Genomic DNA, 18,919 nt, shown 5'->3' on the forward strand with positions numbered 1-18,919 from the left:
GCCTTTGTTTTTGAGGCTGACTTATGTTTCATGGTGTGTATCGGCACATTTTCTTTATTCATTCTCCTGCTGATGGATGTTTGCATTGCTTCCACCTCTTGGCAGTTGTACATAAGGCTGCAGTGAGTAGAGATGTGTCTGTGTACCTTCCATACTCTGCTTCCAGAGTATGGAAGCATTTATTTTGAATAAATACCCAGGATGAGATTGTTGGATCATATGGTAGTTCTCAAGAGTCTTCTCCAACACCACAATTCGAAAGCATCAGTTCTTAGGTGCTCAGTCTTCTTTATGGTCCAGCTCTCTCATCGGTGCACGATTACTGGAAAAACCATAGCTTTGACTATATGGACCTTTGTTGGCAAAGTGATGTCTCTAAAGATGTGTAAGGAGATCAAACCAGTCAATTCTAAAGGAAATCAACCCCAAATATTCACTGGGAAGGGCTAATGCTGAAGCTGAAACTCCAATACTTTGGCCACCTGATAGAAAGAGCTGACTCATTGGAAAAAACCCTGATGCTGGGAAATATGGAGGGCAGGAGGAGAAGGGGGAAACAGAGCATTAGATGATTGGATGGCATCATCAACTCAATAGACATTAGTTTGAGCAAACTTTGGGAGATAATGAAGGACAGGGAAGCCTGGTATGCTGCAGTCTATGGAGTCTCAAACAATTGGACATGATTTAGCATCTAAACAACAACAATATGGTAGCTCTAGTTTTAATTTTTTGAGAGCCTCCATACTGTTTTCCTTAATGGCTGTACCATTACCATTCCTATCAACAGTGCACAAGGGTTTCAGTGTGTTTGCCGATACCTGCTATTTTCGGTTTTTTGATAGTAGCCATTTTGATGGATGTGAGGTAACATCTCATTGAGGCTAATTTGCACTAATGGTTACTGGTGTTGACCATCATTTCATGACTATTAGCCATAGCAAATAGATTTTTAGGAGTAGGATCTTGCATTGGGTTCACTGCAGAATGCTTTCCTTGATAACTTTTTGGTTTGGACTGTGTGATGGTTAAACCTGAAACTGCTCTGTGAATCAGTCCTCTAGTGATTTCCTCTGACTGCTCACTTGTCATTCAGGATCGCATGAACCGATGTGTTGGCGTTCAAGATGGGGAATGCTATTTGAAAGACCAGAGTCTGCTTCAAGGAAGCGTGGTTACAAAGAGAAGAGGTATTTCTAGCTTTAAGACACAGAAGACGTAGGTAGTCTTGATTGAATGCGGTGTAAGGAACAGAAGCAGTCACTGCCGTTCTCTTTCTTTCTGTTCTGGATTCTTATGTGTCTAGCTGTAGCCCAGAGTGTCACATTCTTGAATCTCTCCAACGTGTTTCCATCATTTAACTACATGAAACCATGTCCAGTCATCTGTTCTGTTTAATTTATTCCCTATGAAAGATGCAAGCTCTGGTCCAGGGGCACCTCTTGGCCAAACTAGTCTAACTACACTTATCTGTATCAGGAAAGTTAAATTAAAAAAAAGAGCTTATGGTTTCACAACCCTGAGGAAGGAAAGTGTGGTCAGAATGGAATCAAATGGACAGAAAACACACTGAAACCAAAGTCCTAGAGAGAAAGAAATGAAACGCATAAAAAAACTTTTAAACGGCATGAAATGCTTACAAGTTTGCTAATTGCTTCTAAGCCTGATTCTTCTGAGTCTCTTTGGCTATGTCCCACATCTTCCAAAGATGGAACATTGAAGTCTGAGAGGAGAATTTGTGGACCATATATATTTTAACTTAAAACCTCCAAATGGAATCATTTTTATGCATATTCTGGAGAAATATGTAAATTAATAATTGCTTCATACATTATTCAAGAAAAACTTATTTTGTATCACCGATAGCTCTTGTAATCTTATATAAAGATATGCTAATGGGTTTAATTAAAATAATTATACTGAATAATGTAGCCTGAACTTTACCCGAAAATAGTGTCTATTAATCATCATCAGTAGTAATATTTTTAGACAGAGAGACACTTACAACGTTAAACCAATACTAGATGGAAAATACATTTTTTTTGTTTTGTTTTACAGTTTGGATTAAGTTGGCATTCTCATGAGATGCACGGCAATTAAATTTGCTTAGAGAAGAGTGTAAAATGTAGTTTCTTTAACCTGAGGTATTTCAGCAGTTAGCAGACTTTACGCATTTCCTGCCGTGTCATAGTTCTTTTACGTGTTTCATTTCTCTCTCTCTAGGACTTCGGTTTCAGTGTTTTCCATCCCTTTGATTCAATTCTGACCGTACTTTGCTTCCTCAGAGTTGTGATACCATGAGTTCTTTTTTCATTAACTTTAAATTGTACTTTATTGTTAACCTTCTCAGAGATGGTTCTCTCTTTTAAATCATATAATTAATTTACAATGTTGTGTTATTAAGTGTACAGCATAGGGATTCAGTTACGCACACACACACATGCATATATATGTATGTATATTCTTTTTCAGATTCTTTTCCATGTAGGTTATCATAAGACCCTGAGTATAGTTCCTTGTGCTATAAAGCCCTTGTTGACCTGTTTTGTACAGAGTAGTGTGCTAGTCCAGAGCTCCTAAATTACTCCTCCCTCAGCCTCTTTGGTAATTACGCATTTGCTTTCTATGAGTCTGTTTTTGTTTCGTAAGTACGTTCTTTTGTGTCAGGCTTCCCTAGTGGCTCAAGTGGTAAAGAATCTGCCTGCAAGGCAGGAGACCTGGCTTCAATCCCTGGGTCAGAAAGAGCCCCTGGAGAAGGGAATGGCAACCCACTCTAGGATTCTTGCCTAGAGAATCCCCTAGTCAGAGGAGCCTGGTGGGCTACAGTCTGTGGGGTCACAAAGAGTCAGACGCGACTGAGTGACTAACACTTTCACTTCCTTTTGCATCATTTTGGTTTAGATTCCACACATAAATGATAGCATGTGATACTTGACCTTCTGTGACTGACTGACTTCATTTGATGTGACCGTGTCCAGGCCCATTCATGTTGCTGTAGATGGCATTACTTCATTTTCTTATTGATGAGTAATGTTCCATTGTGTATATGCACCATGTCCTCTTTATGCCTTCATCTGGTGATGGACATCTAGGTTGCTTCCACATCTTGGCTATTGTGAGTAGTGCTTCAGTGAACAGTAGTGTGCATGTATCTTTCAGGTTAGAGTTTTTTATCTGTATAAATGCCCAGGAGTGGGATTCCTGGATCATACGGCAAGTCTGTGCATACCATAACTTCTTCACTTGCCTGGATGTTATGTGAGGATGCTAATATTAAGAGGGACACTCAGCAACTTGCTTGTCTTTTAATGTAAGTGTTGCATGAAGAGGGACCCCTTCTAGGGCCTGAAACTGGGCTCTTGTCTAACACTCGGAAATGAATTGTCTGAGGAGACACATGTGCTGATAAAGCAAGAGATTTTATTGGGAAGGGGCTCCTGGGAGGAGAGCAGGAGGGTGAGGGAATCCAGGGGACTGCTCCACCACGTGGCTCACAGTCTCGGGTTTTATGGTGACGGGATTCGTTTCCGGGTCATCTTTAGCCAGTCATTCTGACTCAGAGTCCTTCCTGGTGGCGCCTGCCTTGTCCAGCCAAGATGGGTGCCAGAGAGAAGGATTCTGGGAGGTGGTCGGACAGGTGGTGTCTCCTTTTAACCTTTCCTGAACTCTTCCGGTTGGTGGTGGCTTATTCGTTCCGGGTTCCTTACCGGGACCTCCTGTCGTGAAACACCTCATGCAAATGGTGACTATGGTGCCTGGGCAGGGTGGGGGTTTCAGTCAGCCTGCTTCCCCGAACAGAAGTAGAAACAGCGTTGCCACTGGCCCCAGTTTTGTTCCTTGTCTCTCTCTGAGCCTTGCGGCCTTTCAGTCCCTGCTCAGCAGTGCGGGGAGCCCTAGTCTGGGTTTTGGTGGTAATTAACAGTTTTACCTAAAGCCTTCATGTGCCCAAGTGTGCAGGCGATTCAAGTGTGTGCTCTCAGCGTGTCAGTGGGTCATTTTTTTCCCCCCGTGTTTGAGGCCCAAATACATTTAGAATTAGAGTCCCTCCTCGTGTGGACAGGTCAAGCCTTACCAAGTTCAAAGAGAAATGCCAGCCAGGGCTTAAGCTGCCATTTCCTTAATTTAGGTACATTTAAAGTCAAATCTGAAGGAATAAACTTCCTTAGAAAGCAAACATGGATAAGTCCAATGACGACTTAAAAAGCAGGAGATGAGTATGCAAAGCTGAAGACAGTGAATTCCTCTCCATTCCTCTCTTGTCTGGCCTCTGTGCCTGCTTAGACCCCATCCCAGGGGTGTGTTCGCCCAGGTTATGTGGTCCCCGGCTCATGCCCTCAGAGGACATGGAGGAAGAGACGCTCCTCCGAGCTCAGCCCTGTGTCTTGGGCACGTCCCAGAGGCCCCGTCCCCTCCCCGCCCCTCACCTTCAGGGAAGTGAGGTTGCCGCTCTGGTGGCCCACAGGGAACCTCGCCAGGGCCTGGGTGGGGTCCCGGCCTCTCCCCTTCTGTTCAAAACAGCCTTGCCCATTCTGAGCAAGACTTTGTTTAAAGAAGAAACCGATTTACCAAAAGTGATACAAAGAAAACAACAGTAGTAAAGAGACCTCCCCAGTGCTCTGTATTCCTATTATCCCGACTGTCTCTGAGACTTGGCAAATGATTGTATACATTATTTACCACTTTAATCAGGACTTTATGAAGGCAAGTTTTCACTGAATGGAGAGTTTACACATTGAAGAAGTTGGTTTTTTTTTTTTTTTTTTTGATGCGGCCCATTTTATAAAGGTCTTTATTGAGTTTGTTAGACTGTTGCTTCTGTCTTATGTCTTGGTTTTTTAGGTCCCGATGCTTGTGTGGGTCTTAGCTCCCACAATTAGGGAGTGAACCCACATGCCCTGCCTTGGAAGGTGAAGTCTTAACCACTGGACGGCCAGGGAAGGCCCCGAGAAGGTTTGTGTGTTCACGTTTGCACACAGCCACACGCTTTCTGGTCTTCACACCCAGCGGTGGCCCTGGCTGTCGTCTGTGAGCAGTGTTGATGAATTAGGGGTGTCCTATCATCTCTGCGGGGACCCACACTCTCCTGACTGTCTTTGGAGGCCACCCCGTTAACCACTATTAAGCTGCCTCCTTTCCCACCGAGAGGTATCCAGAGAGCCTTCTTCCTGAGTCCACACAGTACGTGGCATAGGCAACAGCTTGGCCCAGAGCCCGCGTCCTCGTCCAGGGTGGGGCCCCGGCTCCTGGGTGTCGGCCGCCTGCCTCCCTGTCCTGTCTGCACTGGGGACTTCTGTTTCTGGAGGCATCTTTTGCACGTGAGATTCCTCCCAGCTGCCTCCATCACAGGCAGGAGCCCCGCCTTGTCTGCCCAGAGCTCACATCTCAAGGGGCTCTCGAAGCTGCAGCCCCGTGCACTTGAAAGAGACCTGAGTTCAGTGGAGCAGCCGGACTCCACCAAGGAGCCCAGAGCCTTTTTCTGCAGGCGCGAGCAGAAACCCAAACACTTAAAGATCTCGTCAAAGAACCAATATTAGAACTGGGCAAAGCAAAGCTGGCTGGGCCCTTAGCGAGAGTGGGCGATGGCATGTGCATCTTCAGGAGACCTAGGCTGCCTGGGATGGCGGGGGGACCTCAGGGTTCGCCCTGCCTCTTCTAACAGCTGGTCAGCCTGGAGGAGATACATTGTGGGTATCAGCTGACATGGCCCATTTCTGTGCGTGGAAAGCAGAGAGCTAGAGAGTCGAAGATGAAGGTGCTTCTGTGCAAACCTCTGTCAGTCAGCAGCTTGTGGCTCAGTGGTAAAGGATCTGCCTGCCAAAGCAGGAGACCCGAGAGATGGGGGTTCGACCCCTGGGTCAGGAAGATGCCTTGGAGAAGGAAATGGCAGCCCACGCCAGTATTCTCGCCTGGAGAATCCCATGGACAGTGGAGCCTGGGGGGCTACAGTCTGTGGGGTCACAAAGAGTTGGACACGGCTGAGCAAATAAAGAGCTGTCAGCCAGTGAGTCCTGGGGGTCCTACTGTGTCCAGGGCCCTCGGGTGGACACGGGGCTCTGGTCTGGGGGAGACAGACATACGGCCTATCGAGTAATGTTTCTGGATGCCTAACCTGGAATCCGTGCACCTTGGAGAAAATGATGGCTAAGCTAAGGACTGAGACGTCACCAAGGTAACTGTTTGGGGGCAGGGACAGGAGTGATGGGAACAGTAAGCCAGGAAGAGGGAACAGCATGGGCGTAGCCTCAGACCTAGCAGAGGGGCCCGGAGCAGGGGGGAGACTGGTAGAGGCTCCACGTGGTTGGGAGGGTCCTGCAGGTGGAGTTGGAGGCCGCCGACCAGGACAGCTTGGGAGGAGGTGGGGCCAGGGCCTTGCAGGCTGCCGGGCGGTCAGGAGCAGGGCAGTACTGCCCACGGATGTCAGTTAGACTTGTCTCTTAGGAAAGCGGCTCCGGCTGCGAGTGGGCCATGACCCTGAGGGGCTCAGAGTGCAGGCAGGAGCTCCCTTGGTAGGGGGTGGCTTCCTGACAGAGGGAGACAGAAGTGGCCTGGCCAGGGTGAGAGCTGTAAGAAGGGAGAAAGCAGTTAAGGCAGGTATGGGATCAGGAGGATCCGCCAGGCCCTGTGATTGGTCTGTTGTGGGGAAGACGGAGCAGGAGGCAGTGACCTGGGGGTTTCAGAGTGCAGCGCCCTGAGCCTGGAGCAGCAGGGCATAGGGTGGGGTCTCATCTGAGGCAGGGGGTCTGCAGCATCTGTGAGGCTGCCCTGAAACCAGTGGCCACTGGTTGTATGTGTGTGTGTGAGATGCTCAGGAGAGAGGTGACCCCAGAGATGGATGCTAGAAGTCAAGCTGGATGGAGGGGGTCCTCCTGGGGGGTATATGGACAGAGGTGAAAACTCTAGAACAAGACAGCTAGGACACCCACCTTTAAGGGAGGGGCGGGGGACAGAGAAAGGTGGCTGCCCCGGGAGGTGAGGGGTCACAGCAGTGTCAGGGGGAGGTCACCTGGCGGCAGGTGGGCCTGGTGTCCCTGGGGCCTGGGCAGGAATGGAGGGCAGGGCAGGGAGGTGCGGGGCGTGGGGCTCTGGGTGGTTTCAGAGTGGGCACACGTGTGACGGGAAGGGGCCGGCCCCCTGGAGAGCGCAGGGTGGGAAACGCAGGCGGCCCTTGAGCAGACGGTGGGGTGGGGTGCTGCCTCCCTTCGCCTGGAGGCATGGGCAGAGGTGGGCGTCCGGGCAGATTTGTTTTGGCTTGAGTGGTGGGCAGGGCCGCCAGTCCCGTTTTCTCCTGAGGGTTTTGGTTTCCCCTGAAGGTGGAGGTGAGCTGAGCCGGGAGGGGCTGGGATCCTGGGCTGGAGGAGAGAGGAGAGAGACTGAAGTGGTCACCACGGCAAAGCGCAGGGTGGCGTGGAGCCCAGGACCACCAGAGATGGGGAGCTCGAGATGGGATGCAGAGGAGACGCCCCCGCCTTCACATCGTTCCGCCTGCCTGTCCTTGTTGCGTTGTCCAGGACCGATGTGGGTTTGTGTCCCTCTCTGATCTCTGTAATCCTCACGAACTGTGAGACGGGACGTCCCTAGGATCTAGGTCACTCGGCAGGAGGCCCTGTTAACCAGCCTTTGGGGGTCACAGTGGGTATGGCCCTCCCTCTGTGGGCGTCGCTGTGACGTCAGGAGCGGAGCCCTTGGGAGCCTGGTTAACGTGGCGCCCAGCAGCCCTGGGCAGCCGAGGGTGGACCGCGAAGGCCCGTGTGGTTTGCTGCTGTCGGTCCTTGTGACCTGTTATTTATCACCTGCTGCAGGCAGAGGCTGCTTCGTGGGGTTCAGGATGAAACATGTGATGCCGATGGGTCCTTGCCCCCCAGGGGCCCTCACAAACTAGACAAGGCAGTTTCAGGCCTGAGCGGTCAGCTGTGCAAACGTTTATTATTAAATGTCACAATAAATATCTTTCAGTTTTTCAAAGCAACTCCGAGGTAGTTGAAGCAGAACTTCGGAAACAGGAATGAAATTGTTTCCATTTAAGGTTCTTTTCAGAAGTTGCCTCTCAAAGCAGAGCGTTTGGGATTCCTTGACCTGGTCCGCATTGAAGGACGGGGTTATCCCCGGGGGAAAAGACACCAATAAGTCTGTTGTGCAGACTTTTTTTTTTTTTTTTTACAAATTATTTATGTATCTGTATTTCATTTTTGGCTGTGTTGGGTGTGCGTTGCTACGCGGGGCTTTCTCTGATTGCTGCTCGTGGGGCTTCTCTTTAATTTCGGTGTGCAGGTTTCTCATTGCAGCGGCTTCTCTTGTTGCAGAGCAGAGGATCGAGGGAACACAGGCTTCAGTAGTTGTAGCACTTGGGCTCAGGAGTTGCAGCTCCCAGGCTCTAGAACACAGGCTCAGCAGCTGAGGTGCACAGGCTTAGTTGCTCTGAGATGTGCAGAATCTTTCCAGAGTAAAGCTTGAGCCGGTATATCCTGCATTGGCGGGTGGATTCTTGTCCACTGAGCCGCCAGGGAAGCCCTGGAGTGCAGACTGACAGGTAAACTCAGCTTCTCTGTCCTTGAGCATCTCGACTGTGGAGCACAGAGGCTTTCTCGGGTGGTTTCACTCTGACCCTGGAGGTGGACACATTGGCTCCACAACCTGGCAAATGGCTTCACCTTCTCATCTGTGAGAGGCGTTGGCGGTAGACCTCTCTGGTTTGGCCATGCTGAGGGCTTATTGTCAGGAGAGGCAAGCTCCTAGAGAAGTGTCTGGCAGTTACAGAAAATTGACAGGTGACACCAGAGGAAACCTGAACTCATCTTTGAAGTTACTTGAATCTGACCGCTTAACTCTTGGACACCAGAGTGTTAAAAGGTCCAAGAGTCTCTCAGGCATTTTTCATGGCTCTGCCTCCAGTGACTATTCATTTAAAAATGTAAGGTATAGTTTGTACATAGCCACACAGGACAGCTCCCCCTACCCCCTGCCTTCTGTCCTTCCCTGGAGGTAAGCTCTCCCCCGGACTCCATCCCTGAGGAAGCCCCTGAGGTATGCTCCCTCCCTCTGGTTGTGCCTTTTCTAGAACGTTCTAAAAATGAAATCAGTTTGAAGCTTTGAGTTTGTCTTACATGTCAGAATGCATGTGAGGTTCATCCACATCATATGTAACAGCATCTTGGTATTTTTCATGATTGAGTAGTGTTCCGTTGTAGGGACTCACCTCTTGAGAACATTTAGGTTGTTTCTAGTTTTTGACAATTTCAAGTAATTGTAAACATTCAGATAGAAGGTTTTGTGTGAACCCGAGTTTGCATTTCCGTGGGGTCACACTCAGGGGTGCGATTGCTGGGCTGCGTGGCGAGTGCATTCTCACACTTGCTGATCCAGTTTGCTCTCAGACCTGCAGCATCTGCAGGAACCACGTGGTATGGTCAGACTCTTTTGTTCTATTTTATTTTGGCTTAGCAATTTTAGTAGGTGTTAGTGGTATCTCTTTGTGGTTTTAGTTTGCATTTCTTCGGTGACTAGTGACTGAGTAGCTTGTCACGTACCTATATGTCATCCATGGGTCTCCTTTGTAAACAGTGTCTCTTCAAATCATTGGCCTGTTTTGGGTGGAAGATTGCTTTCTTATTATTGAGTTTTAAGAATTCTTTGTATATGGTGTATATAAATCTTTATCAGATGTGTGATTTGCAGTTATTTTCTCCTAGTGTGTGGTTCATCTGTTGTTATCTCAGCAGAAGTTCTTTTGAAGAGCAGAAATTCTTTATTTTGATGACATATAATTGATTAATTTTTTTCTTTTATGGATTATGCTTTTGTTGTCATGTGAAAGAAATCTTTGCTTAGCCCAAATTCACAAGTATCTTCTTCCATTTTATAGTTTTTAGGATAGAAGATCTATGGATCTAAGTTCGACTGAAAGTGAATTTTTATATAGGGAGAGAGGTATGGAAGGAGTTTCATTTGGTGCTGGCGGAGGGAGCACCTTTGTCCCTTTGCTGCAAATCAGCTGACCATATACTCAGGGTATTCTTTTTAAAATGGGTTTCTGCCTACTTGCTTTTGGACAACAATGCTGACAACTGTTTTTGGTAATAGGTGTGGCACTGTCTGTTCATCCAGTGCTCTTTTCAGTTAGATTCTGAGCTTTATTGCAGCCCCTGGAGATATTTGGATGAAAATTGTTTCCCTCCATTTCGTTAGGAAGGGGGGGCTCAGCCTGATAGAAGGAGTCCTTTAGAGTGACAGGCAGGGGTGGTGGGCAATCCCAGCCAGGGTCAGGACTCTAAAATTCCAGGACTTTTCCCTAACCAGCTATAAATGATGGGCACTGAGGCTCTGGCTTCCCACCAAACTGGAAATATTTTGTCCCCCACCAAACTGAATTTTAATTCTAGCTCAGCTCAGTACTAACTGTGAGATCAGGGGCAAAGTCATTAACATCCCTATTGTCAGTTACCTTGCCTTCCAACACAGCTAGCTCCCTGTAGGATTTATGTTGAAATTAAAGATAAAATATATAAGGATTTAACACAGTGCAGGGGCTTCCCAGGTGGCTCAGTGGTAAAGATTCTACCTGCCAGTGCAGAAGAGATGGGTTCAGTCCCTGGGCCAAGAAGCTCCCCTGGAGGAGGAAATGGCAACCCGCCTGGAAAATCCCACGGACAGAGGAACCTGGCGGGCTGCAGTCTGTGTGGATGCATAGAGTCAGATACGACTGAATGACTAAAACAAGAGCAGCAGCATGGTGCAGGGCGTGTATTAGGGTCCATTGTTATTACCCTCAATTGGTTTTTGAAAGCATGGGTTTCCTAGAAGATACGGAATATAAATATGGGAGATAAAGTTACTAAAGAAGAAAATGATTCCAAGTTAAGAGACCTAGATATACAGGCAGTCATTTTTGGAATGGAACAAAGGCAATCACTGTAATTGTTGACAGGGTGAGGGCTGCAGTGAATCTGATGGCTTGAGGGCACAGGTATTCTTTTGCTATAACTTCCTTAGAGTTAAGGAGAAAATCACATAAAAGCTTATTAGCGCAGTATAGGCATTCATTGGCAACCCACTCCAGTACTCTTGCTTGGAGAATTCTGTGGACAGAGGAGCCTGACTGGCTGCAGTCCATGGGGGTCGCAAAAAGTCGGACGCAACTGAGCGACTAAATTTCAACTTCCACTTCTCAGGCATTCAGTAAGCAAGCAAAGAGTATTGGCTTTAGCTAACGCTGCTGTTATTATTATGTGTCAGGATAAACATATAACATCTCCCTTGTTTGTGGGTCAGAGGCCTTTTGTTACCCCCTCTATTTTTGTTGTGCTCAGCCATCAGCTTCTCATCTGGAAAGTGTTGCCTTCTTGATGTGCCTCTGGTTCTCCATAGTGATCACAACGTTGTATTCACATTTGCCAAACTGCATGATGCCCAACGTTCTTCTCTGTTCTTGGTTTGCAGGGGGCAGCGCTGAAATACTTGCCAACTATTGTCAACGATGTGAAATTGGTATTTGATCCCAAAGAGCTCAGGTAAGGAAGCAAGGAAGCACCCAGGGTGAAGGCTTCCCACATACCATGCTTGGCCTCCTTTAGTTCATGGGATGCCCAGGGTTCCAGCTCATGTCCACATAGGTCAGTGCCCTGGATCCTTCTGGAACATGTTCTAGCTCATTATGTCTTTATGTGAAAAAGGAATCATCTATCAACAGTCACTATATTTTCTTTAGAGGATTAATTTTAGCTTCATGCATAAATAATACAAATTTGGCATTTTGCACCCTTTAGAGTTGAAAATTCACTACGTGGTTCTTGGGTTTGGGTTTTGTTTTCAGCACCTAAACGTTTTGACACAGGAGATTTAATGTTCGTGTCTCACCTCCTCCGCACAGCTTCTCTCCAGGGGGTTCCTGACCGAGAGCAGTGAACTTCAGACAGAGGAGCCAGAGATGGTCAGTTCAGGTTATACTAAAACCAAAACCAAAGCAAACCAAACTCCAGGCAAGCTGGGCATTGGCTGTCAGACCTCAGAGTCAGGCTGGGGATGGAATCCTTCCTTTCCCCTTTCAGTGTTGCCGTCATCACTGTCTAAGCCCAGGCTCAGGTGTATACCATGCAGACGTCACTGCATTTGGAAAACAGGTGTCGTGAGCAAGTGGGTACATGGGTCTGTGACCCCAGACATCACAGCACAGTCCTTGTCTGATCCTTGATTGGATTTTTTTAAAAAAATTTATTTATTTATTTTAATTTGAGGCTAATTACTTTACAATATTGTGGTGGTTTTTGCCATACATTGACATGAATCAGCCATGGATGTACATGTGTCCCCCTCCCACCTCCCACCGCATCCCATCCCTCAGGGTCATCCCAGTGCACCAGCCCTGAGCACCCTGTCTCATGCGTCGAACCTGGACTGGCGATTTGATTTAACATTTGATACAGTAAACTTATCCCCAGGTGATGGCACCATTTGACGAGCCAGGAAAGCCCACCTAAATATTGATAAAGGGCCGTGTGTCCCCTGGGTGGTTAAATGGAATGAAAAGCGGCCATCCTTCCTGTATTTTATGTTTCCTGTAGGTCACTCCTGCCCTGGGAGTGAGGGGCGAGGGGCTCCTGGGGAGCTGCTCGCCTCGTGAATCACCTCGTGTCTGATGTGCCCAAGGATTTAGTGTCCTGTGTGGACACATTTGTTTGCGGCCCCCGGGCACTGACAGTGCCAATTCTAGCTTAACAGGTGCTCAATGAGAAAAGGAGGAACAAACAGGCCCTTGGGCACTGTGTCTGCCCGCTCGGGTCTCTGCGCGTCCGGCTGTCAGACAGTGGTTCAGGCAACAGCGGCCCCGGCAGGTCCCGAGGACTTGCTGAATGTCGGGTTCCTTCCCAGGTCTTCTGAATTAGAAATTGTGGTGGAGTCCAGCCATTTGGCTCCAAAGATCCCTCCAGGTGCTTCCAGTGAATGCTCCTGTTTGAGAACCTCAGGTGTGTGGAAACAGGATGAACGGGGAGCTGAGGTTGGGTGGGCTGTGGCCTCACTCTGGGCCTGTCTTCCTGGGGCTCAGGGCCAGGCCTTCACTCATTACAGGGGTGATGTCCGTGTTCACAGCTGGTGCATGTGCCTCGTGCCTGGAGACCACCCCCACCCTTCCCCAGGACCAGTGCCATCTGCTCTTGGGCCCTTGACTCTTTCTGCTCGCGTGGGTTCCTCTTCAATGACTTTGAAAATCGTGGATGTGTTTTTCCCTCTTTAGAAGATTGAGTCATGTTGTGATGATACAGAAGAAATCGCAGAGGAGAATAGCTCAAAGTTATAATGATTCCATGATGATCTGGATCCTTCCGGTTATCTTTTGTGCGTGCACGTGCGCACACACAAACACACACGCATACCCATGCACTCTAAATGCATTCAACATTACATTTTGTAGTTTACAATAGACTTCCTGCACTGAAGACATCTTGTTTTCCCACATCAGGAAGGAGACTTCTATACCATTACCGTAATCTAACGTCAGAACAGTTTCACCCCAGTAAGATTCCTCATGCCCGTGAAGAGTCACTGCCTACTCCCACTCCAGTGCTTGGCAACCACTAATCTTTCTGTATGTATAGGTTTGCCTTTTCTGGGCATTTCAGATAAATAAAGTCATACAATACATGGCCTTTTGTGACAGGCTTCTTTCACTTAGCGTAATGTGTTCAAGGTCTGTGAATGTCAGAAATTCCTTTTTTTTTAATGGGTGAAATGTTTATCCATTCATCAGTTGATGGACATCTGGGTTTTTCCATTTTTCACGTGTAATAACGTTACTTTGATTCATGCACAGGACTCTGTGTGGAAATATATTTTCATTTCTTTTGTGTATACACCTAGAGATGGAAATGCTGGGTCCGATGGTAACTATGGTAACATTTTCAGGAACTGCCAGACAGTATTCCAAAGTGGCTGCACTATGTTGCATTCCCACCAGCATGGTATGAGGGTCCTGGTTCCTTCACATCCTAGCCAACACTTGGTATTGGTGGTCTTTTGAATTATGGCCATTTTAGTGGGTGTGAAATGAAAAATAACATCATAATGCATCATTCTTTTGGGTGAGATTTTGGTCCATATTATATAATGGGCCTCATTCAACATTCTGGTGGCATTTAATGACCATTCAGTGAGCTCACGTCTCAGTACGGTCTTGTATTCTGTTGGGTCATTTTGTAGTATATCCTTCAACTCTCTCTTGGGTTTTTCCTTTTACAGCAAAATGTTTACTGATTTCATCCTGAATGTTCCCGTGGGTTTGCTGACCATTCAGAAGCTGTATTGCTTGATTGAAATAATTCACAGTGACCTCTTCACACAGCATGGTGAGTGAAACCCTGAGAATCACTAAATTGTCACATTAGTCACTGTCGGGAGACCTTGACCCTTCTGAATTCTCTCTTTGTCAAAAGGAGTGGGGAGGTTGCCCCCAATTAAAACAGCTCCGTTACAAGAAAGGAAGATTTAGCCCTTGCCAGAGAATGGTAATTGACATCTACTGTAGGTAACAGATCATTGAGAAATGAAGGCCAATCCTCGTAGTTTGGAATTTAGGTGTATACCAAGGCCCTCGGATAATCAGCATACATTGTAGCCTTTAAGATGTGTGATTATCTATCCTGGGGAGGCAATCACTGACTTCCATTGAGATGATTGTAATGAAAAGTTTCAAATTTTCTTTCAGCATCAAAGTAGTGGTTCTGTCTTAGCCTGAACTTAGCATTTTGTGACAGGGCTTCCTCAAACCCTGTGCAAAGGAGAAAGAATTTGAATGATTCCTCAACTCATTTATCCTGAGGACACTTTATGTTTCCACATGTTATCTCCCTACCCTTTTTTATTAATCACTTTCTTTCTGTTTGGACAGATTGAATTAATATTTTACACTTGTCAAGAAGTTTTATTGAAAGCTTAAGACCTTTGCATAATCCCACGGCCTTCCTCATTTATTGGAGGGAGATGGGAAGACTGTTGAATGACATTCTGATGGAACGGCATACATTTTTTCTGTTCCATTTCTGTCCAGCTGTTTGGCTTTCTCTTTCATTTTCTTCTGTCCTCATGTGTGGCATTGTTTCAGAGATGGAGTAGCTCAGTTCCCTGTGGAGAACTCAGTGTGTGTCTGGTTAATCCTCTGTACCATCTGGACTACTGGACCCTATGCTTTTAATCTTATTTCTTGATTTAACTTTATACAATTCCCTGTAGTCTATACTTATAGCTAAGGCTTAGGTTAAGAGGAAATGTTAAAAATTTCATCTGAGTGGGAGTGCTTTTCTGGAGAAAGAACATGAAACCAAGAAGTGAGTGGCTTTCTGCAGCCCTTCCAAACATCGTTCTCTTTCTATTTGTCACTTGCATAAAAGAAAGTCAACTCTCACCATTGCTTGCGACTCAAAGCTCACACATCTCCTTAAGCCAGTAATCCGACTGTCCATATTTCAGGCTCTCCTTGGAAGGCTGGATATTGAATTGCTCATTCTTCAGGTGTTACTAAAGCTTAGGGACTCTTTGGGGCCCTTGGCAGGGCATGGTGGTAGAGGTGATCTGTGAAGACGCAGCCTCATTGTTTCTTTCCATATCAACTAAACTTGATGCCACAGCAGGTAAAATCCCCTGAGTTTTTATATCTGGATCTTATGAGGTAGATTACTAATATCTCTTCTTCCAATCATCCAACCCTAAGACACAAAAACAGACACACCTCCACTGCTATTACCATCACCTTTACTGAGTTAACAATTGTCAAAAAGTAACAATTATTAAGGATTAACTGTACTTGTATTGGAGAAGGAAATGGCAACCCACTCCAGTGTTCTTGCCTGGAGAATCCCAGGGACAGGGAAGCCTGGTGGGCTGCCGTCTGTGGGGTCGCACAGAGTCGGACAGACTGAAGCGACTTAGGAGCAGCAGCAGCAGCAACTGTACTTGGCTTCCCTGGTGGCTCAGACGGTAAAGCGTCTGCTTGCAATGCGGGAGACACGGGTTCAATCCCTGGGTCGGAAAGATTCCCCGGAGAAGGAAATGGCCCTCCACTCCAGTACTGTTGCTTGGAAAATCCTGGTAGGCTCCTTCGTCCATGGGGTCGCAAAGAGTTGGACACGACTGAGCTACTTTACTTCTTTTCATAGTCGGCTTTTACTGAGTGTTGTTATAGGGAAGACCTTCTTGAAGACAAATGACAACTATTTCAAAATTTCTGTTGAAAACTCTTGTCCCACATGCCAAATGAATGAGGTCCTTTTGAATAAAGACCTCAGGCATAAACGGTTCAGTTAAACATACTAAAATAGATCTTCTTTTAAGAATGTATTTCAGGGAAGTGTTTTCTTCTGTGGAAACTTACACATGTTATTTTAGCTAGTAGATAGCTTGAAGGCAAACTTAGTATTTGTTTTTGAGAATTATGTCAGTCTGTGTGTTTGGCAGTTGTTCTCTTTACTGTCCTCAATTTTGGTTTTCATTCCTGTTTTATAAGTTTTTTCTTTTTTTTTTTAAATCTTAAGACTGCCTTAAGTCTTGTTTTAGAAATATGCAGCATAAAATAAATATTTAGCTTTGTTTGACAGGGAATTACCAGGATGTATCATATTTTAGAATGATCAACTTAGTATCTTTCTCGATATTACAAAGGTTGGAATTTAATCTCAATAGCCAGATGTACCCAAGGTAGTCAATGAGATTGTAGGAAATAAATGAATCCAGAATTATTATGGGCAATGATGAATGAGCCAAAATTAGCCTGAAGCTTCATGTCTTACAAGCAGCTCTAGAACTGTCCCATTATTAGATGATGTCTGAGCCATAATTGGCTCCCCAAATGTACTTCCAGACACTCGCTGGCTGCCTGGAAGCATTTCAGAATGTGCTGTCCAATGTTAAAATGACCCCGTGTATAGGCTTTGAGTTTTCAGATTCTTTCTGGGTAAAGACAACAAAGACAACCTTGATTTTTCTCACCTCGGGCTCCTTGCATCTTCAGAGTTACCAAGAGCCATCTTACTTCCTTGTCAGGAAAGATGTAACACTGGAAATCTTCCGGTTGGTCTGTTCTTACAATGTCATTACTTGTGCAAAATATTCTGTGCCACATATGGTATAAATATTTAAAGGCAAACCATTTTCTGATGAGATATGATGGCTGTGAGTGTCTCCCTTTGTTCTGTTTCTTGTTAATTTGTAAAAAATGTAGTTGTCCATGTCCTCTTTCCTGATCCAAGTTGAATTGCTCAAACTATGTCTCTTTGTGTCTGGATTTTTAGAATGCGTTCTGACCAGCTTCAGCAGCGCAGGCTGCTGATGGCACTGGATGGCCTGCGTGCTCTGGGGGGTGTGGTTGGAGCGGCGCCCTGTCCGGACCCTCCTGCTCCCCTGTTGGACCTGCTCCCTGTCCGGCCCCTCCGGCTCCCCTGCTGGGCTGCGGGGCTGAGTCTTTGCTCATCCGCGTGTGTGTTGCTTCTCTCATAGCACAGACTATGGTGCTTTGCTCCAAAACGCTTCTTTCCCTCTCCCTCCAATATCAAAGTTATTCCAGTCTCACTTTGATGGGAATGGCGAGCTGATTTGGGTGCAGTAAGGCTGGCAGTGAATTCTGAGATTGGCATCACCCCTTGCCAGGTTTGGGTCCCAGCAGGTCAAGGCTTACAGGGTGCAGGTTGGCTCAGCCGGCTCCTCTTCTGTCCTCTTAAAGGACCAGGAATCAGAGGATCCAGCTGAGTTTGTTAGGCTACAGCAGGAGAGGTGTCTTTTGGCAAAGACGGTTGTGTTTGGCCTGAACTGGTCTGGACATCACGGGCATTGTCGCTGCCATCTGTTCACAGCTGTACCGGTTGCAGTGCTCCTTCTGGGTCAGGTCCTTGCAGCTCCTGTTACCTCCATATCCTCTACCCTGATCCAAAGGAAATTGGAGTTCTTTACAGAGCTGGCCTTCCCGCTGCTCATTAACAGTTGCCATCCCTAGAAGACTATACCTCCTTGGCAGAACAGAGGCTGTATTCTGCATTGTAGGCGCAAGGGTGGCTGTGGATTTGAGTTCTGGCATCTGTATTCGGGAAACAGAGCTCATAATGTAGAAATCTCCCCCTAGTAAAAGAAGGCTGTTCAGAAGCTGGAGCATGGACCTGGTCATCCTTAGTGTTGGCTGCAGTAGATGATTGACGACAACAGTGTCTCAGCCCCTCTGGAGACCTCTAGAGAACTCGGAGCTCAGGGTTGGCTGCCGGCCACATCCGCCTTTCCTCTATGTTCTGCCTGTCTCCCTTTGCTTTGTTTACAAAAGAAAATGACTGACTGGCTTGCATCACTTCTTCTATAAATGATTTTGTGTGTGTGTTATTCACTCAGTCGTATCCGACTCTTTTGTGACCCCACGGACTGCAGCCAGCCAAGCTCCTCTGTCCATGGGATTCTCCAGGCAAGAATACTGGAGTGACCTGCCATTCCCTTCTCCAGGGCATCTTCCCAACCCAGGGATCGAACATGGGTCTCCCGCATTGCAGGCAGATTCTTTACTGTCTGAGCCACCAGGGTGGTGATTTCGGTTCCTCATTAATAAAGAACTACATGTTTCTGAGCTCTTTTCTGTAACGAGGGCAGGCAGCCTATAGGGATTGCGAGCGTGTGTGGACTCTGCGATCGGATTGCCTGCATTCACATCCTGCCTCTGTGACCTGCTAACTCACTGACCTCTGTGAAGTTACCCTCCGGGCTTCAGTTTCTCCAGCTGCCCTTTTCTTCTTGCCAAGATTACCTTACCTGAAGATTGATACATGTGTGATACTGAGATTTGCACTCAGCATTTAAAGCACATTCAATAAATGTTAGGCATGTCTCTTCATTTTTGTTGAAGATTTCGTAGAAAAATAGCAGATGAGAGCTTATCCTCATTGAGGAAGGTATTATCATGTCAAAT

At 46.7% G+C, this 18,919-nt stretch overlaps 1 protein-coding gene across 2 annotated transcripts in view; it reads left to right on the plus strand.

Annotated features, from left to right (window-relative positions):
- The window catches only part of DOCK1 (dedicator of cytokinesis 1), a 544,913-nt gene that overhangs the window by 169,454 nt on the left and 356,540 nt on the right, over positions 1 to 18,919 (plus strand). For both annotated transcript variants that reach the window (XM_061162908.1, XM_061162909.1), the window contains exons 24-25: positions 11,434 to 11,504; positions 14,227 to 14,333. In XM_061162908.1, coding sequence (XP_061018891.1) covers positions 11,434 to 11,504; positions 14,227 to 14,333 — 178 coding nt within the window. The remainder of the gene's footprint in view (positions 1 to 11,433; positions 11,505 to 14,226; positions 14,334 to 18,919) is intronic.

Source organism: Dama dama, chromosome 15, assembly GCF_033118175.1.
Source record: "Dama dama isolate Ldn47 chromosome 15, ASM3311817v1, whole genome shotgun sequence".
NCBI classification, from domain to species: domain Eukaryota; kingdom Metazoa; phylum Chordata; class Mammalia; order Artiodactyla; family Cervidae; genus Dama; species Dama dama.